The 20,699-nt window shown below is 40.6% G+C and overlaps 2 protein-coding genes across 7 annotated transcripts in view; one reads left to right on the top strand and one right to left on the bottom strand.

The window, feature by feature from the left end:
• The first annotated feature begins 111 nt into the window (after positions 1 to 111).
• On the top strand, positions 112 to 19,838 carry ALDH6A1 (aldehyde dehydrogenase 6 family member A1). 3 transcript variants are annotated; one of them, XM_055538612.1, is made up of 12 exons: positions 112 to 318; positions 7,669 to 7,728; positions 9,329 to 9,403; positions 9,578 to 9,739; positions 9,964 to 10,042; positions 10,433 to 10,735; positions 12,239 to 12,360; positions 13,634 to 13,823; positions 14,020 to 14,201; positions 15,521 to 15,700; positions 15,967 to 16,065; positions 17,863 to 19,838. In XM_055538612.1, exons 1-12 carry the CDS (start codon positions 262 to 264, stop codon positions 17,965 to 17,967), a joined length of 1,614 nt encoding a protein of 537 aa, XP_055394587.1. In that variant the 5' UTR covers positions 112 to 261; the 3' UTR covers positions 17,968 to 19,838. The 3 variants fall into 3 exon arrangements, with proteins under 3 accessions (XP_055394587.1, XP_055394589.1, XP_055394588.1); XM_055538614.1 differs by lacking the exon at positions 112 to 318 and adding an exon at positions 4,296 to 4,537; XM_055538613.1 differs by lacking the exon at positions 112 to 318 and adding an exon at positions 4,655 to 4,714.
• BBOF1 (basal body orientation factor 1) overlaps positions 16,072 to 20,699 on the bottom strand; it is a 34,038-nt gene continuing 29,410 nt past the window's right edge. For all 4 annotated transcript variants that reach the window (XM_055538618.1, XM_055538616.1, XM_055538617.1 and 1 more), the window contains 2 exons: positions 17,262 to 17,317; positions 16,072 to 16,206 (listed from right to left, as the gene is read on the bottom strand). In XM_055538618.1, the coding sequence (XP_055394593.1) occupies positions 17,306 to 17,317 (12 nt within the window). In that variant the 3' untranslated portion in view covers positions 16,072 to 16,206; positions 17,262 to 17,305. The remainder of the gene's footprint in view (positions 16,207 to 17,261; positions 17,318 to 20,699) is intronic.

The raw sequence follows: 20,699 nt of genomic DNA, 5'->3' as shown, positions 1-20,699 counted from the left end.
CTTCCCTACACCTCTGCCAACAGCATTTGTTGAGGTAGAGCACGGCGAGAGCGCTATCACTTCTGACCAATCGTATTCCTCCAGGGCTGGGATTGAGGGGCGGAGTCAGTCGTTAGGGCGAGTAATTGGCTAGGGGAGATTGTCCTTTCCGCCAGTGAGGAGGTGCGGCAGGATGGACGGGGGAGGCCTGGCAGCGGTAGAGCTTCTGTACGGTCTCAGACTGTAGAGGCGCGGGGGGCTGAGAAGAGGCAACCCAGAGCCATGGCGGCTGTGGCGGTGGCGGCGGCGGCGGCTGCATTGCGGGCCCGGATCCTGCAGGCGAGTTAAGGGTGGCGCCAAAGGGTTGCGAAGCTCGAAATTCGTCCTTTCCATCCGCTCTCTGAGCCAGCCCCTTCATGGCTGACCCTTCTCTGTGCCCATCGGACCTGTGCGGCCCTGTCCCACACCTCACTCAGTACCCGCCTTCGTTGGACCCAGCCCGGGACTCAGCCCTGGCCCTTTTATTCTTGAGCCTCCCCCCTTTTCTGGCTCTGGCCCACTCTCCTCTTCGAGGCTTGCCCGGTCCCTGCCGACACTCTCTTGCCCTCACCTCTGTCGGTCTGCCCACCGTCTTCGCTTTCACCTCTGCACCAGCCACCTCTCTGCCCTAGAAACTCCCCTTCTGGTCACCTGTCTTAGCATTGGGCCGGGAGCCTCCAAATTGTCCCCTTCCCCCACCCTTCTTCACGGTCTGCAATCCGAGGTAAAGGCCAGGGGGCGGGGGCCAGGAAGCACACGAGGGGCGAGGGTCAGTGAATGAACTTTGAATCTCCTTCTCGGAATGTTCACTCCGTTTTCCCAAAAGCAGTCATTTGCTGAGCTGTTTTCCCCAGCTATGGCTCTTTGCATGTTCCACAGGCTGTGGACTGTTGTGCCTTTGCTTGCCAAGACTTTGTTTAACTTTCTGGCAGAGTTACAGTGTTTTGTTGGCGTTGAATAAGGACACATAGTTAATGCTCCTAGTTTGTTCCAAGCACATGCAAAGAATTAAACATCTCTAAAATAGGTGGTAGAAAATGGAAACCAAGGAAGACAAGAAGTGTATGTTCCACGTTCCCACCCCAGAGTCAGCTTGTGCTGTGCTGTGCTTAGTCGCTCAGTCGTGTTCCACTGTGCGACCCCATGGACTGTAGCCCGCCAGGGCCCTTTGTCCATGGGGATTTTCCAGGCAAGAATACTGGAGTGGGTTGTCATGCCCTCTTCCAGGGGATCTTCCCAACGCAGGGATCGAACCCAGGCCTGCCACATTGCAGGTGGATTCTTTACCGTCTGAGCCACCAGCGAAGCCGGAAGTCAACTTAGTGTAACTCAGCTCTACCCCTGGGATTGGAGTGGGGTGGGGGTGTTCGGGTCTTCTCTGAAGCTAGCCTAAGGACAGGTGGTTGAGCTACAGGAGCTACATGCCTGAGGCCTGTAGCTGTTTCCAGCTGTTCATAGCCTTTCCCCATTGTTCAAGCCTAGCAAGGACTTACATTATGAGGCAACATTATCGAACCTGCAAGAAACAGCTTTGCTTTTCTTACTCATGTTCAGCTTGGGGAACTTCTTCCTCTGTATTTCTGGGCTTATAGTTAACATTAGTATTTATCAGGTTCAGTGAGTTCTACTCCAGAGACTGTGCATTTTTAAGATTCGTAGCAGAGTCCGCAAAGGTTCCTGTTTAAATATGCTATTTAATGGGACAGCGTGAATGGATTGGAAGGATTTGTCAAATGATCTGGCCTAACTCATATTTCTTGTTGTAATCCTGGTTCTGTTTTTCTAGGTTTTGTTTTGTTTTTTGTTTTGTAGTCAGAAAACAAAATTTCCACCCTATATTTTCCATTACCAGCTTCTCCTGGAAATCTTTTATTAAATTGGCTTTTTTTCCTTTGCCTTCTCCGCCATCACAAGTCATTGAGAGCCTTAAAAAACTATGTTGTCCTTTGTATCAAGGAAAAGAATCTCCTTCCCCAAGTACTTTATTTTGGAAATAAACACTTTTTTCTGATTCATTTGCAGAAACTTATGCATTGACCTGAAAAAGAACAGAGATAATAATCCTAAGCCAATTAGGAGTTACTGTAACATGATAGTTTGAGAGTAGTCTAGAGTCTGGCAATCCAGATATTATCATTCCCATTTAAAGAAAACTAGTCTTAATATGACTCAGTGACTTTCTTCAGTGATACAGTGGAAAGAACACAGGCTTCACAATCATACTTGGATACTATTCCAGCTCCACCACTTCCTAGTTTTGAGAATATTTGTGCAGATTAGAATTAATGAAGTAAGTTGTTGTTGTTGTTCAGTCACTAAGTCGTGTCTGACTCTCTGTGACCCCATGGACTGCAGCACGCTAGGCTTCCCTGTCCTTCACCACCTCCCAGAGTTTGCTCAAACTCATGTCCATTGAGTCAGTGATGCCATTCAACCATCTCATCCCGTCCTCTTCTCCTGCCTTCAGTCTTTCCCAGCATCAGAGTTTTTTCCAATGAGTTGGCTCTTCGCATCAGGTGGCCAAAGTATTGAAACTTCAGTTTCAGCATCAGTTGTTCCAGTGAATATTCAGGACTGATTTCCTTTAGGATGGACTGGAGTTTGATCTCCTTGCAGTCCAAGGGACTCACAGGAGTCTTCTCCAACACCACAGTTTGAAGGCATCAATTCTTCAGCACTCAGCATTTTTTATTGTCCAACTCTCACATCCATACATGACTACTATAGCTTTGACTAGATGGACCTATGTCGGCATAGTAGTGTCTCTGCTTTTTAATATGCTGTCTAGGTTTGTCATACCTTTTCTTCCAAGGAGCAAGCATCTTTTAATTTCATGGCTGCAGTCACCCATCCACAGTGATTTTGGAGCACAAGAAAATAAAGTCTCACTGTTTGCTTTTTTTTCCCCATCTATTTGCTATGAAGTGATGGGACCAGATGCCATCTTCTTAGTTTTTTGAATGTTAAGTTTTAGACTAGCTTTTTCATTCTTGTTTCACTTTCATCAAGAGGCTCTTTAGTTCCTCTTTACTTTCTGCCATTAAGGTGATATCATCTGTGTATCTGAGGTTGTTGATATTTCACCCGGCAATCTTAAAGGTCATCCAAGGTTTCCCACCTAGTAACTGATGTTGCTGAGAATTCAGGACTTAAGTCTAAGCCTCTCTTTCTGTGTCAGACACTGGCCCAAACTTTGGGAAAGGAGAGATAAGTAAAATATTCACTGAAGGCTTTCCTACTGTAATGCAATAAGTGCTAAACAATAAGACTGCACACAGTACTGCAGGAACCTATGGAAAGAGCCCCAAACTCAACCTGTGCAATTCTAGAAAAGCTTCCAAAAGGAGTTGATCTCCGTTTGAGTACTGCAAGAGTAGGAGGCCTTTAGCCAGAGAAGGGAGTTCCTGCCAAGGGAAATAGCAAGTGTGAAATAAACATCTAGAGATCAAGAAGTTTGGTGTGACTGAAGTTTGGTGTGACTGGACATAGGATAGTTCTCTTTAGTAACGGTACTAATGAGTGTGTCTTGGAAAATGAAGAAAAGACTAAATGACTATCATTTAGTCAAAAACTAAATGACAATGTTTTATTATGCCCTTTCGACAGCAGGGAGGCTATGTGCACGTGACAGAATGAAATTAAGAGGCCTAGAATGCTCTCCTTGGCTGAACTGTACATTTTCTGCCCTATAAGAGAGTTTGTGTGTGTGTTAAGTCACTTTAGCCGTGTCCAACTTTTTGCGAACCTATGACCTGTAGCCCGCCAGGCTCCTCTGTCCATGGGATTCTCCAGGCAAGAATACTGGAGTGGGTTGCTGTGCCCTCCTCCAAGGAATCTTCCCAAGCCAGGGATTGAACCTGCGTCTCTTAAGTCTCCTGCATTGGCAGGCGAGTTTGTTACCACTAGCACCACCTGAGAAGCCAGTAAGAGAGTTTACATGAAACAAAATTAATATCCCACAGTTGCTTGGGTGTATTCTTTCATTCTGCAGAATATTACTGAGTACTTACTCTAGTCCAGGAATGCTACCAGGTGATGAGGACAAAACTCTCTAGTGTTCTAAGGGAAGACAGACTTAATAATGCTATTCTTTAGTATGATAAGAGAACTAGAGGAATTCAGGTGAACCCCATAATCAGGTACTTAGCCTCGACCTGATATTGAGACTTAAAAACTTCCAACTCTGCTACTATACCGCTCACTCACAGGAGTTAACCTTGTTTTTTCTACTTCAGAGGAAACTAAAACCATTAGATGAGAACGTCCTCAACTTCCTGCTAGCAAGCCTACAGAACTGACCTGTACCTGTACTCAAAGTGATAGGGAGCTCAAGAATAGACGTGAGCCAAGCAAATGGGATGAAACAACTCCAGGCAAGAGGGAGCAGCACGTGCAAGGGCAGTGTGAGCACAAAACATGTTGTGAATGCCCGGAGCATAGAGAGAGCAAGGAGGAGAGCAGCAAAATAGGAAACTAGAGAAGTAAAGATACTATGTAGAATCTTCTAAGCAACACTGAGGTGAGTCTTTATCCCAAGGACAACGGAAAGCCATTGGTGGGTTTTAAACAAAAGAATGATCTGACCAAGTTTGTGTTTTAAAAAGACCTTTTGGCTCTGGAGTGGAAACAAGAATCAGAGGTTTAAGATTGAAGGCTGAGAGACCTGTTAGGAATCATTACCTGTTCGGAAACCCAGGTAAGAGACAATGATGGTGTAGAGTGGGAAGAGGGGGCAAGAAAAGGGTTGCATTCCCAAGACTTCTGGAAGGACAGATTGCCAGGACTTGTTGATTCACAGAGAGAGAGAGAGAAGAGTTAGGGTGACATTTAAGTTTCTGGTTGGGCACCTAGGTGGATATTAGCCCCATTCACTGAAAGGTGGGTTGTAGGAAACAGAGCTGATTGGTGGGAGGACGATGAGGAAGTCAGCTTTTTCCAACATGGACCTAAATAATATCCAAGTAGAGATGTGGTGATGACAGTTGTGTAAGTATTACCTGATGAGGAAGATTCTGGTGAAGAATTAAAGATTTGGGCATCACCAGGATCTAGCTAATTAAGCCACTGGAGTTAATGAAATCACCCAAGGAGAGTTGGGACCTCTCCTTGTTCAGGAACTCAAGCAGTTAGAGGCCAGGTATGGGAGAAGGAGTGAACAAAGAAGGCAGAGAAAATGTGGGCCGAGAGATAGAAAAGATACCAGGGCATCACAGAATGTAAGTGGAGAGGGGATTTGGGACAAAAGGTCTGGTTAACTCTTCACCTCTGCTGAGAGGTCAAGTACAAGAAGGACTGGGAAGAGTCCATGGTATGGAGGAAGTCACTGGTGTTCTGGCGTTCAGTCATAAAGGTAGGAGTTGATTGAGGAGCTAGTGGGAGATGAGGAAATAATGGTAATTCGTATAGAGAACCCTTTCTATTGGATGGAGAGAGGTTTTAAGATACAGGAAAGAAAGGATAGTTGGTGGAAGTGTCTGAGGCAGGAGGAACAGTTGATTTCAGAGCACAGGTTCAGAGATTGGCCTTAAATTGGAAGACATACTTCAGTCAAACATTGACTGTGTACCTCTGTCTCCCAGTTACTCTGTCTTCATGAACCTTGGTAGCTGCCTTCTCTATAAGAGGTAAAAGGAAAAGATGATGAGTATTGGTCAGTTTGGTAGGCTTACTAGTAGGACGTTGAGGAAGTTTCCATCTCGTGGTTTCTGTTTCCTCTGAAGTAGAAAAAATAAGATTAGCTCAGTGAGAGGGAAAGGAACAGAGTTGAAAATTTTAAGAAAATTGGTATGTTTTGAAACAGCAAGGAATGTGAGCAAATAATATTTATAGTAATACAATAATAGTAGCAGTGTTTAATGAGCACCAACTACTTGCTAAGCTGTTTTTCATACCTGAACAGTCTTGATCTAGTAATGCTATAAAGTAGGTAAATAAGATGCAGTACCTGTCCCCGTGGAATTTATAGTCTTGGGGTAAAAAACAAGTACCTAGGCTATTACAACACAGACAAATAAACTCAATAGGGAAATACTGACTGCTAGGTGTACAGAAAAATACACCTAACCACGTCTGGGGTGGGGAACATCAGGCAATATAGCTGTTGAACACCTATTGTATACCGGGTACTATGTTGGTATTGGGAACGTGGCTATTAGACATGGTGGTCTCCAGGAGGGTGTTGCTGGTTTGAAATAGCTTTTGTGGTGAAAGGAGAAGCCGAAGACTAGGCATTTTGACAGACTGCTGGCCCAGAGGACCAGAACCTTTTCCTCTGGATAGTGCTGTCGGCACGCAAACAAATTCTTGTACTTTATGCATCCCTAAACTCTTTGGTCAACGTGGTCTCTCTTCAGATAAGGTAATAGGTTATTAGACTACACCTTCCTTTTATATTCCAGTCTTGAGTATTTTAGTTTGCTCACTTCGATTAGACTTCTGTATTTCTTAATTAACTTCCTTAACATATATACAAACTATTTTTTGAGAGTGACTTTAACTGATCCCCCCACCCTAACCATTTGCTGATTAAATTCTATTAAATATAACAGATTCTTTTCCTCTTAGGTGTATGTGGCATTTTTAAAAATAGCTTTATTAAAATTGATCTAAGATAAAATGTATAATTTACTGTTTTAGTATTTGTATACACCTGTGAAAACATCACAATCAAGATAGTGAATATATGAATTGCCCCAAAATGTTTCCCTCTGACCTTCATCTTTTCTTCCACCATCATCTCTAGGTAACCACTGATTTGCTTTCTGACACTATGGTTTACATTTTCTAGTTTTATATAGGTACTCTTCTTAAGTCTAATTTCTTTCACTCAGTATAATTATTATAATTATCCATGTTGCTTTATCAATAGTTGATTCCTTTTCATTGCTGAGTAGTATTCTAATATCTGAATATACCATACTAGTTTCCCTATTCACTCATCCAACCTTTGAGTTGCTCCCAAATTTTACACTATTACCAGTAAAACTACTATAAATACTCATGTTTAAGTATGTGTATGGGCATATTATACATATATTTGACACTTGGTTATATACTGTCTTATATTCAACACCTATTGTGTTAGACACCATCTTAGTGAAGTGAAGTTGCTCAGTCGTGTCCAACTCTTTGTGACCCCATGGACTGTAGCCCACCAGGCCCCTTCCATCCATGAAATTTTCTAGACAAGAGTACTGGAGTAGGTTGCCATTTCCTTCTCCAGGGGAGTCTTCCCAACCCGGGGATCGAACCCGGGTCTCCGGCATTGCAGGCAGAAGCTTTACCGTCTGAGCCACCAGGGAATCCCATCTTAAATGTTTTCTTATTTTTAGATTTAAGGTGACTACATTTAGCAGGCCAAAACTAGAAAAATACAGTCTATTAACCAAAAAACATCTTTTTAAAATCAGGACTATCCTAGAAATTGAACACGTGATTGTTATGAGTTTTTGTTCTCTCATAGTTTGCTGTGTCCCACAGCCTCACAGCTTTTCTCTTTAAAGATTATATGACCCTTGAGAGCAAACACCAAGTCCTTCTTCATATACCCATAGTAACTAGTAGAATACTGAGCAGATAGTGGCCATTCACTTAAGTTTTTAATAATTTTCTGCTCTCATTTATCAAAATAATCATTCTTTTACCTCCCAGGTCTCCTCCAAGGTGAATTCCAGTTGGCAGCCAGCATCCTCCTTCTCTTCGTCTTCAGTGGTGAGTTTATTTGGTAATAAAGGTTGACTTCTAAAAAGGAATCCAGTACAGTTTGGGGGTATTTTCTTTACATCATTGTGATCAGAGTTTATCTGAAATTTTCTATCTTGATTTTCTTATCTTGTATTATGTCTGTTATGTTGTAAGCACTTCTAGTATTACAAAGTGATCTTTATGACTATGATTTTTTTTTTTTAATAATTTTATTTTTGGGTGGCTTTGCTGGTTTTCATTGCTGCACAGGCTTTTCTCTAGTGCAGCCAGTAGGGGCTCCTCTCTAGTTGCAGGGCGCAGGCTTCTTATTGCCATGGTTTCTCTTATTGCAGAGCACGGACTTTAAGGCACTCAGGCTTCGTAGTTGTGGCACAAGGGCCCAGTAGTTGCGGCTCCCAGGCTCTAGAGTGCAGGTTCAATAGTTGTGGCACATGGGCTTAGTCGCTCCGTGGCATGTGGGATCTTCCTAGACCAGGGATCGAACCCATGTCTCCTGCATTGGCAGGTGGATTCTTTACGCCTGAGCCACCATGACTATGACTTTTAATGCCTATGTAATATTCTATCAAGAAGATATTGTGTGAATTAACTAATAATTTTCACAAATAACATTTAAATTTATTCCTTTATTTCAGTATTATAAAACTAACATTTATTTATAATTTTTTTGGTTATTTTTGCTTCTTTTATATTATTTCCCTTCTGAACTGGGATTACTGTGTCTAAAGATACAAACATTTTCATGACTTCTAAAGGTTTTCTTGACCCTGCCTCAAAGGTTGTCTTCTTTACAACCTTTAGAGTTGTTTTTACAGACCTACTGTGTGTTAGCCATTTGCAATAACTAAACCTGATCTGTAAGGACTGATGCTCAAAATCCTGTTGAGGTAGAAGCATGCACATATTATAACATAGTAGTCTTTCACCTTTTTTGGCCTACAGACCACATTTGAAAATTTAATGAAAACAAGCTGCTTCTTAGAAAAGCTACACATAGAAATGTTTTTAAAAATATTTTGATCATAAGATAAGGCATGCTCATGGTAATATGCCAGAAAGTCAGCTGGGCCAACAAATCATAATAGTTAACATTTGTTAACACAGAGTCTGCTGCTTTTTTAGTATAAGCTTGTCCACAACATGGGCTTCCTTGGTGGCTCAGATGGTAAAGAATCTGCCTGTAGTGCAGGAGACCCGGCTTCAATCCTTGGGTCAGGAAGATCCCCTGAGATCCCAGGAGAAGGGAATGGCTACCCACTCTAGTGTTCTTGCCTGAAGAATTCAATGGACAGAGGAGTTTGGTGGGCTACAGTCCATGGAGTCGACTTTCACTTTCTCAGTGACATATGTTTACTCATGAAGTTCCACTGTGTGATTACAGGGAATTTTCCATTTACAGAGAGATCACAGTATTGAGAGGTTCTGCCCTATCTTAATAAGCTCTACAGAAGAGTATATTGTGTATCTCTTTCGTAGTGGTGACATTTCTAGAAAATGGAAAATTTAGTTATCAACCCCAGTTCTTTTCTCCTTGTGAAAGGGAACGAGAGAAGTAAAGCAATTAACTAATATAAAGTATTGTATTTATTTTTTTTTTCTCCCCCAGCCAACTGTAAAACTCTTCATTGATGGGAAATTTATTGAATCCAAAAGTGACAAATGGATCGACATCCACAATCCCGTAAGGAAAGCTGCTTTGGGGCCTGAACTCACTAGCCTAGAATTCTGGGAACACAGTGGGAAAAATAAGGAAGGACCTGGGTCTCTATTGTGAAGCACATATTGCTGGCCCTGTGACTATATGAAGAAGGTGGGGCAGGGACAAAGATGATTGATGTGCTGCCTTTTCCATCAGGCCACCAACGAGGTCATTGGTCGGGTCCCTGAGTCCACCAAGGCCGAAATGGATGCAGCAGTTTCTTCCTGCAAACGTACTTTTCCCGCGTGGGCAGACACTTCAATATTAAGCCGTCAGCAGGTCCTGCTCCGCTATCAACAACTCATTAAAGAAAACTTGGTAAGAAAGCTGAATGGTATAATTCCCCAAAGTGTTATTTAGGTGCTACTTGTCACTCTCATAGAGGCCCTGTGAGCTGCCCTCCCTAACTGTACAATCCAGAGACACATAGATCATGGCTTTCTCCCTCCAACAACTTCTCCTTGACTTTTATTCCCTTCTGGCTGCCTGAGAACTAAAGGGAGGCACATCCTTGCGTTGGTTTCTGTGTGTTTTCTCTCTAGAAAGAAATTGCCAGGTTGATCACGCTGGAACAAGGGAAGACCCTGGCGGATGCTGAAGGAGATGTGTTTCGAGGCCTCCGTAAGCAGGGAGTCCCTCTAGGGGAGTTCAGGGACACTGGGAAGAAGCAAAGGAAGATAAGAGTCCCCCAGAGTGGGGGACTGCTGCTTCCTTTGTGTAGGTTTTGCTATCCCATGATATCCTAATACTTGTGTGAAATGACAGTTCCTGGGTATCTATGCTACTGGCTTACTTCATTATTGTACTCCAATGATCTTCCAGTTGGTTTATATGTTTCACTGCCTTCTTCCCATTCAGATGATCTCACTTCATGCAACCTCTTCACATAGTGAATCAGTGCTTTTTCCGTCTGTCACTGGCCTTGCCACTCAGGGCTGACTAGAGCATGACGAAGCTAAGTACTGGGCAGTGTGAAGAGTTGCTCGCCTGACTGCTGCTTCTCTGTTCCAGAGGTGGTTGAGCATGCCTGCAGTGTGACATCCCTCATGCTGGGGGAGACCATGCCATCCATCACCAAAGACATGGACCTTTATTCCTACCGTCTGCCTCTGGGGGTGTGCGCAGGCATCGCTCCATTCAATTTTCCTGCCATGATCCCCCTTTGGATGTTTCCCATGGCCATGGTGTGTGGAAATACCTTTCTGATGAAACCATCAGAGCGAGTCCCTGGAGCAACTATGCTTCTCGCCAAGCTGTTTCAGGACTCTGGTGCCCCTGATGGAACACTGAATATCATCCATGGACAACATGAAGGTAACTGCCCCTCTAGACCTGACACTTATTAATCTGGCTACCAAAAACCAAGGTGTTGAGTCAGTGATGGGGTGTTTTAGGGTGTTTTAGGGATGAAGGGACTTACTAATAATAAGTAACCTCCATGTTTGAAGAAAATATTTGTTGACTGTTTTGCCATCTCCGTGCCAAGGTAACTAACTGGGGAGTAGCAGTGCTTCTTGCCCTACAGAATATATTAGGGCAAAGAACTATGGTTGGGGCAAGATAGGTAAAATTAAAGAGTAAGTTTTCATTTCAATACTGAAGGGACTCGGAGAAGGCAATGGCACCCCACTCCAGCACTCTTGCCTGGAAAATCCCATGGACGGAGAAGCCTGGTGGGCTGCAGTCCATGGGGTCGCGAAGAGCCCACGACTGAGCGACTTCCCTTTCACTTTTCACTTTCCTGCATTGGAGAAGGAAATGGCAACCCACTCCAGTGTTCTTGCCTGGAGAGTCCCAGAGACAGGGGAGCCTGGTGGGCTGCCATCTATGGGGTCGCACAGAGTCGGACACGACTGAAGCAACTTAGCAGTAGCAGCAGCACTGAAGGGACTTAACATTATTTAACTCAGAATTTATAGACCACAGAGGTACTGAAGTCCTTCTGATTCATATAATAATGGCTAATACTTAAAAAGTACTTCCTTGTTTCAAGCACTGTTCCAATGCCTTCCATCTATTATCTCATTTAATCTTTACCATCACTCTTTCAGGTAGGTACTATTATCTTCCCATTTTACAGATGAGAAAATTGGGGCATAATGAAATCAGCTGATTTTACCCAAAGTCATGTTGCTGGAAACCGTCAAAAGTTGCGATGTGTATATGTAAACAGGCCAACCATGGTTTTCACTTTTAAATACTGTGCTCTATTGCCTCTCACATGAGGGCACAGTAATATCTGAGAGTTCCAGTACAAGTGACAGTTGAGGAAATATCATATTCATAAAAGACAAAAGGAGGAGTCAAGTATTGAAAGGCTTTTATTTTGGAGGAAAATAGGAGTTGTAGCCTTTAGAGTTTTTTTTTTAATATAAATTTATTTATTTTAATTGGAGGCTAATTACAGTATTGTATTGGGTAGCCTTCAGAGTTAAAGTAAAAATTCTGGACTAACAATTGGGAAAAATAATGAAAGAGAAGAGGTTAAATAGAATTTGTATTTTAAAGAATTTAAGAGAGGGACTTCTCTCGCGGTCCTGTGGTTAAGACTCCACACTTCCACTGGAGGAGGGGGCACAGGTTCAGTCCCAGGTTGGGGAACTAAGATCCAATTAACAGTGCTGTGTGACCAAAAAAAAAAAAAAAAAAGAAAGAATTTAAGAGAACAAGGACAGAACTCCAAAAGGGGATTCCAGGGCAAGAAAACAAAAGTATGAAACTTCTCATTCATAGCAGTGAGAAAAGGACAAATTTGCTATTCTGAGAAGCCTATAGCCCTTTCTTCCTTTGTGATAATCATTTATTTTCTTCTTAAAGCTGTAAATTTTATTTGCGATCATCCGGATATCAAAGCAATCAGCTTTGTGGGATCCAACCAGGCAGGAGAGTACATCTTCGAGCGAGGGTCAAGACATGGCAAGAGAGTTCAAGCCAATATGGTGACTTCTTATTCCTTTTTCCCCCAAATTCTGTAGTATGTATTAAAATTACCTGTAAAAAGCCCTTCAGCAGAGGGACCACTCATCCCACTCTAATGCCAGTGTTTCTTTATTCACAGTTCATCCTGGTTGTCTTCCCTTTAACCACAAACCTTGTGATGAGTTTTATTCTCAGTCACTTTAATTACCTTTTATTTTATCCAGGTAATCTCGGTGATAAAGTCACATTTCTCCTTAAAGAAAGATATTCAGGTTCTTTGGGCTTCAGCCCAAAATCTGTTTCTGGCCCTATTTATTCCTTCATCCCATGCTTTCAGCTAGCCCTCATCCTTCCTGCCTTTAAGGCAAATCCTAACTACAAATGTTAAAGATATAATCTTCCCTAAGAGTCTAGGCTATTTAAGTCACTGTGGTGGTTGTGGTTTAGTAAAGAGCCAAATATCCCTGTATAATATCTGAGTGTGGTTTACTTGCTTGCATAATTTTGCTGTTCCTTAGTGACTAGATCCTTGCCAAATACTTTGTGGTTATTTGATACTAAATATAGTGTCCAGTTGCCATTCTTACTCTTCCACTAATATTGCAGGAAGGGAAGCCACCTATCCACAGGCTTAGAAACTAGTCATGATATGCCCATTTATTTCTTTTCATGGCTGGATGTGTTTTGGCCAATTTGATTTATGCCCCTGCTAGTTCACTACATATTTCGTCGATGTGTTTTATGTCTAACATCAATGCTGTGTGCAATGCAATACAGTTAAGTAGCAGACGAGGTATCTATTCATGTATTCAACTATAGCTATATCTGTAAATATGTGGAAATGACCCTGTATCATCCTACATAGAAATTTATGAGGCTGCTCTTCATATAACTGGAAACCCTAACAAACAACAGATTCTTTCCTACCTAACTTAGAAAAGAGAAGGGAGTTCCCCTTGGTTCCTAGATGAAGTGTTTACCTTATCAATCTGAATGTGATTGAGACAGTATTTTGTTTGGGGTGGGTTTTTTTAAAAAAATAATAGTTTTGATCTAAATAAACACCTGTCAGCTTTTCAGCTGAGAAATTTAAGAAAAAGTAACTTGGAGACTTATTCAGTGGTACCAGAATTTAAGCAATATCAAAATGATAATAAATCTCCTTTCAAAGCAGCATAGGATAAATTCTCAAGTCCTTTTCTTAAATTCTCATCTGAAAACTTAGATTCTTTAATTTCTTAGCCTAATTGTATTTTACCAAGGAAGATTCATGTACTTTCTGTATTTCCTTAGGGAGCCAAGAACCATGGAGTAGTCATGCCAGATGCGAATAAGGAAAACACCCTGAACCAGTTGGTTGGAGCAGCATTTGGAGCTGCTGGTCAGCGCTGCATGGCTCTTTCAACAGCAATCCTTGTGGGAGAAGCTAAGAAGTGGCTGCCAGAGCTGGTAGAACGTGCCAAAAAACTAAGAGTGAATGCAGGTAACCAACTTTTAGACTTTGCATCTCTGGCACTAAGCCCTGGGTTTTGCATTGGCCTTGTCCAGTGGGAGCAATCATGTTTATTCTTACCACTGCCTCTCTTTGTACTGGACTACTTGTCATTCAGATTCATCTTTAGTTATCACTCATCATTTATGTTCATAAAGACCTTAAATACTTCTGTATTGTTTTACAGGAGACCAGCCTGGAGCTGATCTTGGCCCTCTGATCACCCCCCAGGCAAAAGAGCGTGTCTGTAATCTGATTGATAGTGGAACAAAGGAAGGAGCTTCCATCCTTCTTGACGGGCGAAGTATTAAAGTCAAAGGTTATGAAAATGGGAACTTTGTTGGGCCAACCATCATTTCAAATGTCAAGGTGAACAACTGTGAATTATTTATTTCACAAACATATGAGCTGAAGGCACCACTGGAGACAATGGAATCTCATTCCTCTAATTTGTAACTGGAGACATTTAATGACTAGAGACCTCATCTCTTGCCAGAATTACTCAATTATTTTATCTCAAGTCCGAATGAGTCACCCCTCCTGACTCCCAACCTCTTTCCACTATATCAGTGGTTGGAAAACTTTCTGTTAAGAGATAAAAAGTGAATATTTTTGGCTTTGCAGGAATAAATAGCCTCTGTCACAAATACAGTCTATCAACCACCCAGTGTTTATTGAGCCCTCCCAGTACTGGCTCATCAGTAAAGAAGCCACCTGCAATGAAGGAGACCCAGGTTGAATCCCTGGGTTGGGAAGAGCCTCAGGAGGAGGAATGGCAACCCACTCTAGTATTCTTGCCTGAAGAATTCCATGGACAGATGGACCTGGCAGGGTAGAGTCCATGGGGTTGCAAAGAATTGGACACGACTGAGTGACTAACACTTTCACTTCACTTTCAATGTTTATTGAATATGTGCATCTTCACCAGAAAACAACGAAAGAAAAAGAATTGGTGTCAATTTTTATTTATCAAAACTCTGAAAGTTGCTTATCTAAAATTAATGACTACATTGAGAGTTGTTTTTTTTTTTGAAGTTCATATATCCCCACTATTCCTATTATAATCCTGAATAATCAAGAGTTGAATCTAAGTATAATAGAAATTATGAGATTTTTTTGCCACAGAATCACTGAGGAAAAATCCACTTTTACCCAGCTACAAACACAGCTACAGTGGTAAAAGATGTTTTGAATGTTTAATGTGACCTGATACCAAAATAAAAATGGACAGACTCATTTAGGAGGCAAAGGAATGAATAAGAAAGGATTATTTATGTTACAGAAAACTTACCACAGGATTTCTTTAAATAGAAAAATTCTCCTGTTATGTTTTTAATATATATTTGATTTCTAAAATGAATTTTCAAGTAGCTTTTCAGTAACATAACAGTTGTGTAAACAAGTAATACAGGCATAAATCAGGAAGCTAGTGATGGGTCATGAGATCAAAACATACAGTGCATAAAGGAAAGGAGTGTAGTTATGTCGTTCTAGAAATAAGAGTTTCAAGTTACTTAGGATTGGTAGCTTGGAAGATGGAGCATGGCAAGAAAGGACTTTTTTTTTAACAGGTGATTTAAAATGAAAAGAGATTACTAACCTAAAAACTGTGCATGTAAGCTGTGGGTAATAAAATACCAAATAAGCAAAAAATACTGACTTCTTTTCCGATGCATCACTCCTGGCAGCCAAACATGACCTGTTACAAGGAGGAGATTTTTGGCCCAGTTCTTGTAGTTCTGGAAGCAGACACTTTGGATGAAGCCATCAAGATTGTAAATGACAACCCATATGGAAATGGAACAGCCATCTTCACCACCAATGGAGCCACTGCTCGGAAATATTCCCACCTGGTGGATGTTGGACAGGTTTGTGAACAGAATTTTTAGGAGATTCTTGTAGCCATTTACAGTTTCCTGTGTAAGGGGAGAAGGTAAACAGTCATCAGTCACTGCCCTCTGTTCTCCCTTGATGCCCCATTTCTTCCTCAGGAATAAAAGTTTATGGGATGGAGGATCGGGTGGAAGGTGGGTAGTTAAATTGGTCTCCGATGCCTGGCACTTGTGCTTCTAAATGGAGAGTTCCTTCGTGGAGTCTTTTTCTTAGTGGTTGATGTGGCTTTGTTCTGCTTTAGGTTGGGGTGAATGTACCCATTCCAGTGCCTTTGCCAATGTTTTCATTCACGGGCTCTCGCGCTTCCTTCAGGGGAGACACCAATTTCTATGGCAAACAGGTAACTTCAAGTTTTAAAAAAATATTTTTCCTCTAAGAAACTCTCTTGAACATATTCAGGAACAAGGATTCTGCAAGAAAGGGACTGCCTGCAGCTTCTGTGAGGTTATATGTTGTTCAGCAGTGCTTGTCAGTAGGTTCCCTAGAAAAGATACAAAAGTTAATAAAAGTTAGCTAGTTCTTGAATAACTCAAGGCAACAGAGTTTTGGGGGAAGAGTATGAGTAAGTCCAAGCTTTTGTATATGCCCTCTCGTCTGCCTATGACCCTTTCTTCCTACATCCCCTTTCTGCCCTCCTTCATCTGACTGTTAACCACCAGTTTAAAGTGTGGACTTGCTAAAGAAAGTCACCTCTCACCACCATCCCCTCCAGTGCTGGCTTGGGTATGTCCCTCAAGTGCTCCCACCACACATTTCCTATTAGTCACTCATTTACTAAAACTTTTATTGAGCACCTTCTGTATATTAAACAATATTCTAAATATAATAAATGCTATAAGTATAGCATCAAATAAAAAATAACTATATAAAGCAGATCTGGAACCAAACTGCCACCATTGTCACATCCTGCAACTTGTGCATATACCCTAAAGCAAGACCAGGCGTGGCATGATCAAACAGTAGAAATGGGTTGGAGCCCAGTGAGTGAATGAGGGAGAGAGTAGTAAGAGATGAGGTTAGAGAGGTAGACAGAGGCAAGTCAATGGGACTATTTAACTCATGTTAAGAAGCCCTTATCACACTGTAATTATTATCTGAAGGATGTAGCACCAGAGCAAGTAACCAAATACATGTTGGACAAATGGCCTAGTGAAAAGTTCTTTGTAGTCCCACAGAAATACAGCCATTTTGGAACCTTCAGTAAAAAATTACTTGTTTTCTATACAGGTCTCCCTTTATAGGTTAATAAATTAACGGTGGGATTACATAGCCAAGTATGACAGTGTGGCCAACTGGTTAAGACAGCACTTGTTGTTTCAAGATGGATTATCCAATTTGTGCATTAGTCACAGCTTTTATAAAAATGATTAATTTGATACTATTAAACATTTCTTTCAAGGGAAGCAGAGTAAAACTGTTGCTTAAAAGTTTGTTGGTTTGGGTTTTTTTTTCAACCCCCCGTGCCTTTGTTTAATTACTGTAAGTTACTCTAGTAAGTGGACCAGTAAGTGAGGCTTCGTAGAGTAAAAGACTGACCTTATGCAGTGTTTGAAGTCTTAAATCCTTAGGTAATTAAATTGCTATTTTGCATTCTGTAAAGAAGACATAAAGATATTCTTATATAATAAAATGTAAACTTTAGTTGTATCTTATATTGAAAGTATGTAATAATCTCTAAAATTGTTTTCACTGTATTAACATGGCCCAGATTTTGTCTATTAATTCTAGAGGTGTATTTTAATCAAGCTAGTGAGTTGTGTTCTAACAGTACTGTTCTAGCTTGCTAGTAATTTTGTGTGTTATATTTGTACACTCTATTCTCTTTTGCTCAAGCCTATTCTTATAAAATAAATACAAGTTTAACAGTTTACATTGTCCAGTTTTTCCATTTAGATGTTCTTGGCTAGTTTTAGCATGATGATAGCTAAGATTTGACTCTTTACTATGTGGCAGGTAATATGTTAAGTGTTTTACATAGATTATCTCATAAATAATATATAGAATTCTGGTTGCACCTGTTCTGCAAGTAGGAACATGAATAGCATTTCACAATACCTCCTTCAAAAGTTGATTAAAAGAAGAATCATGAAACCCCCAGGCATATGTGATAACTCTTTTTTTTCTTTGTTCTCTGTAGGGCATCCAATTCTATACTCAGCTAAAGACTATCACTTCTCAGTGGAAAGAAGAAGATGCTTCTCTTTCCTCACCTGCTGTAGTCATGCCTACCATGGGCCGCTAGAAACAAGTCTGTTCCAGACTCGGTGCATACTGAGTAATCACTGTTTATTCCTGACCAACTCCAACTGCCTACTTTACTCAGATCAGATCCCTGGGATTGGAATACCTTGTAACTAAAGTCTTTCTCAGGACCATTGACCCCAGTTAAGTTGCTAATAGGGAGACTCCTAGTGTAACTCTGAAACCAGATTTTCACTTGCTCTTCATAATTTTATTTTTAAGGTCACTGTTCTAACTGTGAAATGCTTCTCTGGAATAAGAGCTTAGACCTGTTTTCTAAAAATTCTCCCCATTTCTGATGAATGACGTGGAGGGAACATTAGTGTGTGTAAAGAAGATCTCCCAAGGAAGAGGAGCTCTTGGATGGAGACATAGGTCAAAAATAATTCACCCTTTGGTTGATCCTCAAACACAGTCCTACATAAATGCCACTGGGTCAGACCCCTCTGCCAGGCTTTGCAGAGCCTCTCATTTATCCCACGTTACAAAGACATACTCCATCTGCTTATCCCACGGTTGTGACAGCTGCTGCTTTCTTTCCTGCTGAATGCCACTTTGTCCTAGTGATTCATGATCACAAATTCTACCATTGTCACTGTTCCTGCTTCTTAAAACCACTTACTATGGATACCTCAACTTTTTGGATAAATCAACTTTTTGTTGTTTGTGCCAAGTGTTAAATTTCAGGGTTTGCTTTGGTAATCACTAATTAGTGCTTCAGTCATTAATTTAGATGCCAGCAGGTTTTGCTTTGTTTTTAAGAAAACTATTTCAAAAGTTGTATTAGGCCCAGAAATCAAAAAAGTCAGCCAGACTCTTTTTTTTTTGTTTTTATGTTCAACAAGATCTTATATTTATTGAGAAATGATTAATGGTTAAAAAAAAAGGCAATGCCTTTTTCTCATTAGTTGAACAAGAAACTGAAGAAACATTACCTATATGTTTTACAATATTTTTCTCTTCCAAAATTTATTTCTGAAAACAAGTTTTAATCACTGTTCTGCACTTTGAAATAAAATTAATCCTGACTAAATCAGTATAATGGACAAGAACAGAACATTTCTTAGGACTCCTGGTACTCTACTTTAAGTAACAAAGGGTCGGAGAAAATGAACCACCCTTAAAGATACAACCTTGGGTAACACTGTTAAATTCTCCAAGACAAAAATTCTTCCTGATTCTTCCAGTTTGGAAGGGGAAAACAAAATTTCCACTTTTTGGAGTAGAGACCCAAAACCTTCAAACTCAAGTGTTCTCCAAGTGTGAGCAAGATTCTTACCTAAAGTAAGTCTAACCTGATACTACTTGCTGAATTTTTTATATTGTGCTTTTCTCTTGCCTGTATTTCTCATTTGTGATACTTTTTAATGAAAGAACCCTTAATGTAAAGTAATTGATTACGGCCTAAGAAATTTCAAAGCTCTCTATGTGTGAGGTAGTAGAAGAAATGCATTAACAGCCCTTCTACAAACATCTTTATGCTTTTGTTTCTTTGCTATAGCTCAACTTCAAGTCAGAACAGAAATTTATGTACTAAACAGAATAGATTCTTTGTGCTCTACCATGCTGGCTGAATCCTGTCTTTCTGATATGGTCTTCACCCACTAAACTAGGAGACGGCTTCTCATTTCTGACAGAGTTCTGGTTGTCAGGCAGATGATGTGGGTCATTAATTTTTCTGCTTCCTCATTAGTTACATAGATAATACTAACCTATTCCATGGGGGTTATTTAATGAATTAAGGATGATAAAAACCTTGAAAATGTTTGTGCACTCTGGATTTTAGGCTTAATATTACTACCACCTGCTAGATAGAAAGTCACAACCTTCAATCACTTAAGGTGATTGAACTTTAATAAAATATGTTTTATGACCCTACTGGTCCATTTTTTTTTAGCGGGCGGAGGTCTGCCTTCCTAAAGGTGAGGCAATAGAAATTTATAATTTTGTAATAGAATGCTCCTTGTTTTATCTCTTATTACAGCTGGAAACTGACAGTAATACTTAATCCAGTCTAACAACTACAGGCTGGGTTGAATGAAAGGTCATTTTTGTCTAAATTCCAAGTGGAATTAAATGTAATCACAGAGACACCTAAGTTTTCCTTACATTTAAGGGAAATCACTCTTTAAGAAATGCTAACTCATCAGAACTGTGTTGCTATAATTAGAATCAACTCATTTGGCTAGCCATTTGCTACTCAGAAGAGTTTCTTATTTCTTAGATGGAAAAAAATCTGTAAGTTCATGCTAGTAGCAGCTAAAAAAGTGGCCTCATTTGAAATTTCTCAGATTCTACATTGTACTAATTGATTATGTACAACAAATTACAAGTAAAAAGCTCTTGAAACCCTGTTTTTGTTTTGTTGTTTTTTTATGGTACCATACTTCCTTACAATGCCTTTATCTGCTAGCCTGTAGTGACTCAGCTTCCCAGCTCTGTACAAAGCCAAGAGGTTCGTGGTCATTATGTTTATTCTTACATAAATGACAGTACATATTTTAGCTGGGCTATATATTTCAAAAGACAATTTATAGGTTTTCCACACTAAAAGCACAAATATGCATTTGTATTCAATATATGCTTTCCTTAATATGGACATTGGTATTAAAATGTCCACAATCCAAAAAAAAAGTCCACAATCTCATACTAATGTTATTACTCATTTCACTGATCCCTGAGAACTGGCTAGTAGAGAAAAGAACTGTGACTTAGAAGAAGCTGCATGAGGAA

The sequence above is a fragment of the Bubalus kerabau genome, chromosome 10 (assembly GCF_029407905.1).
Source record: "Bubalus kerabau isolate K-KA32 ecotype Philippines breed swamp buffalo chromosome 10, PCC_UOA_SB_1v2, whole genome shotgun sequence".
NCBI classification, from domain to species: Eukaryota; Metazoa; Chordata; class Mammalia; order Artiodactyla; family Bovidae; genus Bubalus; species Bubalus kerabau.
This window is presented reverse-complemented; position numbering and strand designations above follow the sequence as displayed.

What these genes read in the sequence shown, in the direction of transcription:
- ALDH6A1 (XM_055538612.1), top strand. Translation starts at nt 262, where the DNA reads ATGGCGGCTGTGGCGGTGGCGGCGGCGGCGGCTGCATTGCGGGCCCGG. An exon ending in GGATCGACATCCACAATCCC is followed by an intron (nt 9,404 to 9,577) that starts GTAAGGAAAGCT and finishes CTTTTCCATCAG; the next exon opens with GCCACCAACGAGGTCATTGG. An exon ending in AGATGTGTTTCGAGGCCTCC is followed by an intron (nt 10,043 to 10,432) that starts GTAAGCAGGGAG and finishes TCTCTGTTCCAG; the next exon opens with AGGTGGTTGAGCATGCCTGC.